At 40.0% G+C, this 12,258-nt stretch overlaps 1 protein-coding gene across 6 annotated transcripts in view; it reads left to right on the forward strand.

The window, feature by feature from the left end:
• itsn2b (intersectin 2b) overlaps window positions 1-12,258 on the forward strand; it is a 158,124-nt gene that overhangs the window by 124,097 nt on the left and 21,769 nt on the right. For all 6 annotated transcript variants that reach the window (XM_052024030.1, XM_052024034.1, XM_052024032.1 and 3 more), the window contains 2 exons: window positions 9,422-9,543; window positions 10,406-10,512. In XM_052024030.1, the coding sequence (XP_051879990.1) occupies window positions 9,422-9,543; window positions 10,406-10,512 (229 nt within the window). The remainder of the gene's footprint in view (window positions 1-9,421; window positions 9,544-10,405; window positions 10,513-12,258) is intronic.

Consider the following 12,258-nt stretch of genomic DNA (forward strand, 5'->3'; position numbering starts at 1 on the left):
GCATCAGCAAATGGAACTTAATCCCAACAAGTGCAAGGTGATACATTTTAGGGGTAGGATGTATAGTGTGAATGGGGCACTGTGAATATCGATGGATAGAGGGACCTTGGGGTTGAAATCCTTTTTCCTGAAAGTGGCAACACGGGTAGGTAGGGTGGTGAAGAAGGTATATGGCATGCTTGTTATCATAGTTCAGGGCATAGAATGTAAACATTGGAACATTATGTTACAACTTTACAAAAACACTGGTTAGACCACACTTGGAGGATTGTGTGCAGTTCTGGTCACCACATGATAGGAAAGATGTGGTTGTGCTGGAGAGAGTGCAGAGAAGATTCACCAGGATGTTGCCTGGATTGGAGGAGTTTAATTATGGGGAGAGATTGGATAGACTGGGTTTGTTTTCCCTGGAGCAAGAGGGGCTGAAGGGTGACCTGACAGAGGTGCATAATAGGCATAGATAGGGTAGATGGTTAGAATCCTTTTCCCATCGTAGGGGTATCAAAAACTTGAGGGCATAGGTTTAAGGTGAGAAGGTGGCATTTTAAAGGGGATTTGAAGGGAAAGTTCTTTGCACAGAGAGTGGTTGATATCTGGAATTTGCTGCCAGAGGAGGTGGTGGAGTTGGACATGATCACTACATTTAAGAAACATTTAGACAGGCACATAAATAATGAAGGCAGAGAAGGAAATGGGATTTGAGTAGATGGGCAAATGGTCAGCATGGACGTGCTGTGCTGTACTGCTCTATGTTTCAAATCCTCACTAAATTCTGATAACTGAAAATAGAAAGCAACAGGGATTGCATATATAATCATTATGTAGAATTAAGACCTGAATTTGAAAAGGGTCAGTTGACAGCAGCATTTTCCCTTTTTCTGTCACCTTGCTTGAACTGTGAACATTTCCAGGTCTTTTATCCCAACTTTTTGAGAAGATGATAGTTGAGCTTGACCTTTTTCTGCCCGTGCTACCATACCAATTGTTCCTATTGGGACCTTGTGATACTGATCAGTGGTAGGAACTCTGGCCAATTATTTCATTTCTAGGATGCAGGATTTCTGCTTCCACCTCCGATTTCTCACACCATGGTTGATCCGGCCACAGAATCAAACCCAGGACCTTGGGTATTATTTGGCTTCATATTGTAGTCAATGGAGCATGGGAGGGATGAGAGACAGAGTCTGCTAACTCATGGCTGTACTTTTTCAGCTCTTATCTCTGCTGACTTTGAGGTCATTCAAGACTCTTACTGCAGGCCTAAGTTAAAAGTCAATGACATCATCTGTGCCACCATGCGATTTTAATACAACAAATGGTGTCAGTGGATTGGGATTCTTCAGAGAAGCAGGAAGAAGCCTGCAGGTCTCTTTTGCTTCTGCTGTCCTTCCCCACGCTACATCAGTTTGAGAGCACACTGCTTAACATTTGCCCTGTATCCAGACCCATTCCCACAAGCCCCAAGGGCAACCAGTTCCTATCTCAATTCCTGCTTCTACACACCAACCTTGATGTCATTTCTACCAGCTTTGAGTGGTTCACTCATTTTGATGTAGGCTTCAAGTTAAAATAAGCCAGTCCTCCCTTTATATCCACTGACTATGTCAAGACTCTTCCATACCATGCCCATAAATTTGGGTCTGTGTCTTTACAGGTTTAGCCATAGGGGAACTTGGAGTGATCTTTGCCAGTGGGGAGAGGGTTCAGCACTGATATTTGTAGCTTTCATGCTAGTTCAAACAAAAATCCAGTTTTGATTTGGTCGAAGAGCAATCAAAGTTTAATGGTCAGATGATTATGACTATTCTGGTTTTGAAAGCCGAAGCACATGGTTTTGAATACCAGTTAGAAGCATTTTCCTCTCAGGCCAGCAGTGAGAGGAATATTTTTAATTCTACTTTGGTAGAATCCAATTGTAAAAATTTAAGATAAGAACCTGGCAGGTTAGTAGGGATGAAAGAAAACACTACTGAATAACAAGATGTAGATCTGGAAGACTAATGATCTTTCCTGCCCTTTGCCCTATCACTTACCTGACTTTGTGACCTTTCCACCTCCCTCTCTTTCTCGGCATCTTAAACTTGTTGTATCTCTAACTTTGCCAGTTCTGATGAGAGGTCAGACCTAAGACACTAACTGTTTCTCCATCCTGACTTTCTGATTATTTCATAATCTTTATATGTTTGGCTGAATGCATTGAGGGGTAGGTGGTGGAGAAGACCAACCAATGTACTTTATGAAAGTAACCCAGAACCTAAAAGCTCTCTTTTACACAAGTGTACACTTCAAAAGTTATTAGTTAATATATTTATTAAGATGTCTCACTTAATCATAGGATATCCCTACCATATTTCTTGCACACTAGAAGAGACAAATAGGTTTTGCTGTTTTATGTTGAGTGAACAATCATTTTTACTGGCTGTGATGCTTCAGTAGGATCCCCACACAGGCACATTGAACAACATGTACTCTCTAATTGCTCTACAATTAAACAACATGCACTCTCCAGTTGTCCTGCAAAAATCCACCAACTCCTCAGAAGAATGGATTTTCACTGTCCACCACTTGGCAACCAGGGAGCTAAGAGCTGTAGTTAGTAAACATTCCACAAAGCCCAAATGATAACTATATGAAATCACACAAAGGAGGTGGTATCCAACCTGACAGCAGGAACATTGAATTCTCTGACTTCTAGTAACCATTTCCCTCTGTTCCTTCCCTTTTTTTCCTAATCCCACTGACCCCATCACCCCTTCTCTTTCCCCTTCCCCACCCACTCCATCTGCCCATCATCCACACATTCCTCCCACTGGTTCCCCTCCCCACCTCCTTCCCTTTATTCCATGGTCCACTGTCCTCTCCCAGCAGATTCCATCTTCTTCAACCCTTTGCCACCTCCACCTATCATGTCCCACCAGCTCCTGCTCTATCCCTTCTTCCCACCCCCCCCCCACCCCCAACCTTTTTTTATACTGGATATCTTCCCTCCTCCTTTCCAGTCCTGATGAAAGGTCTCGACCCAAAATGTCGACTGTTCATTTCCCTCCAATAGATACTGCCTGACTTGCTGTGTTGCTCCAGATTTCCAGCATCTGCAGTCTCTTGTGTCTCCAATATATGAAATTAAGTTTGAAAGGGCAACATTGACTGGCCACTTCAAGAAAGTTGAACTATCTGCTCGCAAGGATGGTTATATGTCCCAAAAGCCTCTAGAGTAGATCCAATGGCCTGATTCTTTTTTAAATCATGATCCCGCACTCTTTCTAACTAAAATGTTGTGACGAGTGTAAATTAGTTGTCATCAGATGGTTGTTAACACTTTAATGGGAGTATCTGTACTTTAATTACAATCTTGGAGTTGTGGACCATTTTAATTGCATTAATTGTCCCTGGCACTAAAAATTAGCTACAATGCAATGCATCCTCAATCAAGATCACTTCCATTTTCAGTGCCTTCTTCAGAAAATAGCATGCTAAATCTTCCACCTATTATAGAAACTCTATGATTTTAATTTTCACCAAATCCAGACCAAGAATGCTGCTTGTGTGGCAAAGGCAAAACATGCTAACAGTCCTTTCTCTGCTCCCCACTTCCCATGATTTAAAAAAGAACATTTGACAATGTTTGCCTTGTTGTTCTGTCGCTATTTTATTTTAAGTAAGCTCATATTAATCTGCTGGTTATTGGAATCTTATTTAGATTTGAATATAAGAAAAGATTGAGAAGGGGGGGAAGAAATCTAACATAAGACTTGAACCTTGCATATCATACAAGGAGTGCAAAAGGGGGAAGTTCTGTATTCATTTTCAGCAGTGGTCATTAATAACTATGATGTGAAGATAACAGGAAGAATTGAAATGTTATGCTGGAACTGATTATTAAATCAATTATTTATTACTAGGCACAGCACCAACAGGGTTAAACCGGTTGCTTCCAGATATTCCTACATGTTTCTGTTTTTGTGTTGAGTACTGTCATTTGTTTACTTAATGCTCAATAAATATGTCCAATGATTCTAAACATATTTGGTGTAACATCTCAATGTGTTGTAAGCTTAGCAAAATAGATGTATTTTGCTGTGGTTGGCTGCTTTTATTGCATATATTCAGTTACCCGCTGTGGCCCTTGAGGTGAAGGTGGTCCCTCCATGGTATTAGGCAGGGAATTCCCAGATATTGACCTGGTGACTGTGAAGGCATGTATATCCAAGCCAGAATGTTGTATGGTTCAAAAGGGAGCTTGGACGTACTGGTATTTCCATCACATTGCTACGCATAGTCTTTTGTGGATGAGGTCAGCAGTGAGGATCTGTTGTAAATGTAACCTTGGCAGCCTTGCCCTGCAGATTAGACCATAAGACATTGGGACAGAATTAGGCCATTTGGCCCTTTGAGTCTGGTCCACCATTCGATCATGGCTGATTTATTTGTTCTTGCTGTAGTCACCATACACTAATGGTAGAGAGCTGATTACTGAATTGAGGCATTGATAAAGTGAATTACTTTCCCCTGGATAGTCGTAAGGTTACTGGATGTTGTTATTGGCTACAGCCATCCAACCAAGTGGTGAGTGTTCCGTCCTTACATGAATTTTAGAATGGTGAAGGAGTTTTAAGCTGACAAGAAGCAAGCCACTCATTGCCAAGTATCCAACCTCTGACCTGCATGTGTAGCCCTCAGTGTCTGAATCCATTCCTTTAACTCAGCTTCTATTTGATTAAACTAATCTAGAATATAAAAAATTTATTTGTCGATAAGATCAAAAAGTTTGATCATTTGAAAATATTGATGATTAAATCTCCCTGGCAGTGGTTAAGTAATAAGCTGGTTATTAGTTCTCATTCAACAAAATTCAAATTGTCATTTTGCTAAATTTTTTTCTAGCATAAGAGGAAGTCCATCAAACAAAGCAATTGGCTAAAGTGCTCCATGCAGTATTGCTTAGGAATTAAAAGTCATTCAGTCATGAACATTGGATAAAGAAGAAGTTTAATTATGCTTAGAATCAACTTTGTGATGGTATATAATAGGGATCATTAAACTATGCAGAAAATTTGAGGATTTTATATGCTTATTTCACCCAGTGATTTTTGCAGCAATTTGACGGATGATTTCAAGTATCAATACATTTCTGATGTTTTCTTAATTTTGAACTAGTCTCCTGGTGTCAAATGTGACATTTGACCTGATTTTCACAGGCATCTTGCTCTTAATATAGGAACAAATCTGCCAGATGTATAGAGGAGATTGCTTCCATACCTGCTTATCATAACACTACTGCTTCTTGTTTATTTTAGTGATATAGAGTCAGAAACTTAATACAATTAAGCCAAAATGATGGTAGAAGAAAATTAATGCTAACGAGTACAGTGCATAGAAAGGATATTTTAAAATTCATTTTCGGGATATGCGTGTCACTGGCAAGGCCAGAGTTTATTACCCACCCCTAATTGTCCTTGAGAAGGTAGTGATGAGCTGCCTTGAATTATTGTAGTTTTCCTGGTGAAGGTATTCACATAGTGTTGTTGGGAAAGGTTCCAAGATTTAGACCCAATGATAATGAAGGACTGGTGATATATTTCCAACTTAGTATGATCTGTAGCTTGGAGGGGAACCTGCAAATGATGGTGTTCCCATTACCTTGTCCTTGGTGATCGAGGTCAAGGGTTTAGGAGGTGCTGTTGGAATAGTCTGAGTGAGTAACTGCGGTAGATTTTCCAGATGGTGTGCACTGAGCCAGATAAGGAAAAAATGAGTGTTTTGGGGTGGCAGATGTGGTGCCAGTCAAGCAGCTTGCTTTGAGCTGAAGTCTGATACCTTGAGAGTTGTTGGAAATGCATTCATCCAGGCAAGTGGGGAGTATTCCATCCCTCTCCTGACATGCCTTGGAGACGGTTGAAAGGCCTTGGGATGTTAGGAGGAAAATCATTGCAAGTTGTATACCTGGACTCTGACCTTCCATTATAGCTACAGTATTTGTGTGGTTCGTCTAGTTAAGTTTCTGGTCAGTGGTGACCTCCAGGGTATTTTTGGTAGGGGTCTCAGAGATGCTAATGCCATTAAATGTCAAGGGTAGATGGTTGGACCCTCTCTTGTTGGAGATGGTTGTTGCCTGCACTTTTGTCATGTGAGTGGTACTTGTCATTTATCAGCCCATGCTTGAGTGTGGTCCAGGTCTTTTGCATGTAGGCATAGGCTGCTTCATATGCTGAGGAGTTGTGAATATAGGTGAACATTGTGTAATCATTAGTGAACATTCCCATTTCTGACCTTGAAGGTCAGAAATGAAGCAGCTGAAGATGGTGGGGTCTAGGGGACAGCCCCGCGGAGCTCCTGCAATAAAATCTTGGGGATACGATAACTGACCTCTATAATGACCTTCTTTTGTGCAAGGTATGACTCCAACCTATGGGCTTTCCCTGGATGCCTAATGACTTCAGTTTTACTAAGGTGCCATGATGACACACTCTATCAAAAAGTCTTGATGTCAAGGGCCGTCCCAGAACACACATACGAAAGTAGGAGCAGGAGTAAGCCACTCAGCCCCTCAAGCCTACCTTGCCATTCAGTATGATTGTGGCTGATCTCCACTGGCCTCAAAGTCCTCTTCTGTGCCAGTTCCCATTAGCCCTCAATTCATCGATCTTTCTTAAAAATATTTAACTATCTCCACCTTAAATACGTTTTAATGAAGTAGCTTCCACAACCCTCTGGGCAGAAAATTCCAGAGATTCACCACCCTCTGTGAAAAGAAATTTCTACACACTTCTGTTTTAAATGACCGGCCCCTTGTAACAATGTCACCTTGTTCAAGGTTCCACTTTCACCTCTGGAATTCAGCTCTTTGACATACATACGCCATGAATAGTTTTGAAACAACAAAAGCTGAACCTCAAAATGTCCCACAAGTCTTATAAATAAAATGCTAAATGTGTCTAACCATTAGCAAAGTCATACCATGTTGAATATCTAGTCTTTGGATGGAATATAAGCAGAAATTGTAATCATGCTGCACTTGGAATTGAGCACTATACACAATTCTAATCTGAAATATTGGCTGTTCAATCTGGAAAGGAAGATATCTGAAGTTATAAGACTGGGGGAATGCAAAACTGTATCCCAGGATATTACTTCAAATTAAGGTGTGATGCTAGGACAGAGGGACACCATTCAGATTTATAAAAATGTAAATCTTTAATTGATCACACAAACTGCATGCTAAAAGTGATCAGCCCATGCAGTCAACTTCTAGTTAAAATGTTGGAATGTTTCCGTTAACGTTTAAGAAATAATTAGATGCACTGTGGGTCTTTCTGAACAGAATAATAAAAATGTGCTAAACTGCCCACAGATCATAATTGTCACTCAGTGAATTAACATTCTACTAACCTCCCCATGGCCACAATTAGGGAGAGTGGAAATGCATGACAATGGAATCTAGCACTATCAATGTTACAACTATCCACGTCAGGCGTTAGTTTATAACTGGGTTACCATGATGACAACTTATTTTGCTGAGTTAGTAATTACAGCTATTGGGCATCAAATTACACAGTAAAGCTATCAAGGCATGGCATGCTGTGGTGAATTAGCGTGATCGGTTCTGTCTATGGAAGGTCCAAACGAAGTAACCCAAGAATGTTTAATACAAAGCTCTGTATCCATGCTATATTAATTAGTTCTGGATATGTCTATTATTCTAATTTCATATACTGTTCATTCAGCTTAACTGGGGCATTGTGTTGCACTGTATCATATTTGTCCTAGTAGTAATTATCTAAATTTCATTCTCCTGTTGGAACTATTACTCTGCCAAAAGCTATAACGTTTGGATTTTTTAGAGATTCCATCTCTCCCTTTGTGACTGCTGATTGGTGCAATAAATAGAAGGAATTTGCTTTATCAACACAGCTTGCTCCTTTTCAGATGAAGTGATAAGATTGTGGAATGCACTCATTATCACCAGCAGGACATTGAAGTCCAATGTCCAGAGCATTGATTCTAAGCTAGACAGCTCTGTGCTTCAGAGAAACATTGACGCCTAAACTTATGGAAGCATGAATCATTAATAAGGTTGAGTTCTGCTGCAAGTTATGGACTGGCCCCCTCTTTGACAGTTGCCAATTTGTGAAAAATCTGCAATCTCCACCCTTTATATTTTCAAGGATAGAAAAGTATGCACAGAAAGAAAGCCCTCCTTTTGATGGCTTTTATAATTGATATTGAAAGGTATTCATGTAAGAAAATATTTAAGAGCACAGCAATATTTTACTTTATGTTTTAGGTTGTTCCATTTACCAGTTAATCTGAAGTTGGCCAATGGGAATGAATCATTTAGGAAAAGATACCACACTGTGGCTCTCCCCAGAACATGAATTTCCCACACTATTTGAGAGGTGGAAGGAGTTTTTTGGTTTAAAAAAAAATGTGGTAGCGAGTTAAACATGGATGTCATCAGCAAATATGATTCTCAATACATGGCCTTCAATAAAGACTCTAGAAGTAGAGGGAACAAAAGTATCAAAGCATAGCCAAAGATCAAAGTCACAGATATTCAGTTTCTCTGCAGAATGGGATTTACAGAATGACAGTTCAATATATGAGGAACAATCATCAACTCCTAACATAAATATAGAATGTATTTTGTTTATAATTAATGATCCTGATAATGATCTTTAAATATTGTTTTGACACAACCATTGAGCAGATCTCCATTGAGCAAAATGCTGCCTTTAGGCCAGTAAAGATTAAAACCAAATTCTAAAAAAAAACAATCATTCTTGGTATGTGGGTTCTGCCAGCAAAGCTAGCATTAATTAACTGCAAGGTCTGGATTTCCCTGGATGTCGTCTTGAGCTGTTTCAATATTCTGGAATGACATACAGTATATCCATTGTGTGACTAGAGTCAAAATTCCAGGTTAAACCAAATGAATTAGATTCTTTTCAAACTTGCAGCAGCTGATTGCTTTATAAAAATCTAAATTTTTGGTTTTCATCAAATCATTTAAAGTAATCATTCAGGAAAGGGTGTAGCAGATTAAAACAATTCTAATTTTGTTCAATGCATCCTTATGAGGCATATCATAAACTGGAAAATGCCACCACTGCAGCCTCTCTGGTATGCTTATTTAATATTCTAGTATTAGCCTTGGAGAAATAAATTCTCCAAAACAAAATGCTAGCTTTTGAGTATGGTTTTAGTGGTAGAATTAGGAAATCACTTGTGCAGATCTTCATTGTGCTGTGAAAAGAAATAATCAGTTAAAAAAAAAATGTTCATTATGTTGTGCATTATATTTATACAATGCCCCTCAAAATAAAAATACAAAGAACAATTTCATTGAGGACTACATAACATGCTGTTGAAGACTGAAACGATATATGCAGTTTAGACTGTAATGAATTCTAATGACCTACAGGGTGTGCTGACCTCTATTGCCTTGATACCATGCAACCTATGGAAAGAAAACGCCAAGGTTATATTCATGAACTGATTCAGACTGAAGAGAGGTACATGGATGATTTGCAACTGGTTTTAGAGGTAAGGACGAACAGGATTGAATATTGTTTCCTCAGCTTTCATAAAATATAGGAGAGATGGTCTAATGCTTCAATGTATTCAACCATCTCTGCTTCAGTTATTCTGTTTCCCTATGTCAGTGAAGTCTGATTCAACTACAGTGCTGTGGGACCATATCAGATATTTGACAGATACTATTTTTTGGGGGGGAAAAGCACAAGAGAATGGAATATTTAGCAAGTTAGCACTCCAGTGCCCATAGAGAAAGTCAGGAAGTGTACACTGAAGCAGCATCTGTGGAAAGAGAAACAACTAACATTTCAGGTCTGGGACACTGTCAGAACTGGGAAAGAGACAATAAATAAGGTAATCTTAATTTAATCTAAAATTCAATTTTTTTAAATTCTTTTCCCAGTTCTGCTGAGAGGTCTCGGACCTGAAACTTTAACTCTTTCTCATTCCATAGACAGCCTAACCTACTGAGTTGTTTCCAGCATCTTCAGGTGTGCAGCAACCACAGTTATTTTTGATTTTCTTTCACTGTTGTTTGATGATGAAAGTCAAAAGCAGGGGTTTCTACTTATAAAAAAAATTCATTAAAACAACTAAACAGAGAAATTAATTGAAGTCTTAGTATCCTGTATTATAATATTCCGAGCACCACACTTACTGGACAATTGTGTTTTATGCACACAGACAAATTGATTTAATTATGATGACTTGAAATGACTTTTTTGGAGTAGGAAGGATTGCAGAAGTGGAATTTGTTTTTTTTACAGAAAGTAATGAACAATTGCAGGATAGAATAAAACACTGAAGATTAAAATTCTTTGCAGGCACACTTTAAGAGTTGAGTTGTGTTGTTGCCTATTTTGTTTTTCAGGTTTTTGAGAAACAGATGGCTGAATCCAAGCTTATGACAGAATCTGAGCTGCGAACCATTTTTGTGAACTGGAAAGAACTCATCATGTCAAACACCAAGCTCTTCAAGTAAGTGTGTGTGTGTGCTTGGATGACTTGCCTTCTAAAGGTGGTATTCTTCACATCCTTTTACTACTTACAAGCTCAATGGCCAGCTACCACCATTAAGATTGTTATCAGAATGAGGTTTATTATCACTGACTTGTATGTCGTGAAATTTGTTTAGCGGCAGCAGTACAGTGCAAAGACATAAAATTACTGTAAATTACAAAACAGTGCAAAAAAAAAAGGAATAATGAAGTAGTGTTCATAGGTTCATGGGCCGTTCAGAAATCTGATGGCTGAGGGGAAGCAGCTGTTCCTAAATCGTTGAGCGTGGGTCTTCAGGCTCCTGTACCACCTCCCCGATGGTAGTAATGAGAAGAGGGCATGTCCCAGATGGTGAGGGTCCTTAGTGATGGATGCCGCCTCTTGAAGAGACACCACCTCTTGAAGATGTCCTCAATGGTGGGGAGAATTGTGTCTGTGAAGGAGCTGGCTGAGTCTACAACCCTCTGCAGCCTCTTGAGATCCTGTGCATTAGAGCCTCCATACCAGGCTGTCATGCAACCAATCAGAGTGCTCTCCATCGTACGTCTATAGAAATTTGCAAGAGTCTTTGGTGACGTATCAAATCTCCTCAAACTCCTAATGAAGTAGCGCTTCTGAGTCTCAGAGCCACAGAGAACTCTCTAAGCTGGGGACAAACAAAAACAGCACTTCCTTCAGATTGAACAGGTGATGAGACAGAGACCATAAGATCCAGGCACTCTGCCAATACAGCTGCTGCCAGTCCCCAGTAATGACCCACACTTGACCTGCAGGCCAGAGTGCAGCCCTGAGCCCCAGATTCCAGTGCAGAAGTGGCACCCTGGTCCTCCAGAGGCAGACTGCAGACTTTGCCATGGTAGTTCATTAACTTCACAACAGGCCATGCAGGGCTAAGGTCACAATTTCAATCCTGACCTTGAGTGCTGTCTGCATGGAGTTTATACATTCTCCCCATAACTGCGTAGGTTTCTACTGCATGCTCCAGTTTTCTCCCACAGATACAGGTAGGTTAATTGGCCACTGTGGATCATCTTTTCGCGTAGCTAAGTAGTAGAACAATCAAAAGGGAGTTGATGGCCATGTATGAGAGAATAAGTTTCAGGGGTACTGGGAAATAGAGGGGGGAAAGGGCATTTTGAGAAGGACTAATAAGACTAGGATGCACACATTGAACACGTTAGGAAGTATTGAGGAACAGAGAGACATGTCCAAAGATCACTGAAGGCAACAGAACAGGTATATAAGGTAATCAGAAAGACATATAGGATACTTGCCTTCATTAGGGGAGAGGGGCATAGAACATAAGAGCAGGAAGGTTATGGTACAACTTTATTAAATATTTGAAGCACTTGGAGTATTGCGTACAATTCTGCTCACTACACTTCAAGAATGATGTGGTAGCAATAGAGAGAGTGCAAAAGAGATTCACCAGAAAGTTGCCTGGAATTGGAGGGCTGTTGTTACAAGAACTCAGCCTAGTTTATTCTCGTATAGGAGGCTAAGGGGTGACCTAATAGAAGTTTATAAAATTATGAGAGGCATTGATAGCGTAGATAGTCAAGGGTCTTTATCGCAGGGCAGGGGCATATAGAACTAGAGTACATAGGTTCAAGGAGAGAATGGAGAAATATAAAGGAGGTCTGATGGGTAACTCTTTCCACACAGGAGGTGCTGGTTACCTGGAATGAGTTGCTGGAGGAGTTAGATACAATTACAATGCGTGAA

The sequence above is a fragment of the Pristis pectinata genome, chromosome 10 (genome assembly GCF_009764475.1).
Source record: "Pristis pectinata isolate sPriPec2 chromosome 10, sPriPec2.1.pri, whole genome shotgun sequence".
Lineage (NCBI taxonomy): Eukaryota > Metazoa > Chordata > Chondrichthyes > Rhinopristiformes > Pristidae > Pristis > Pristis pectinata.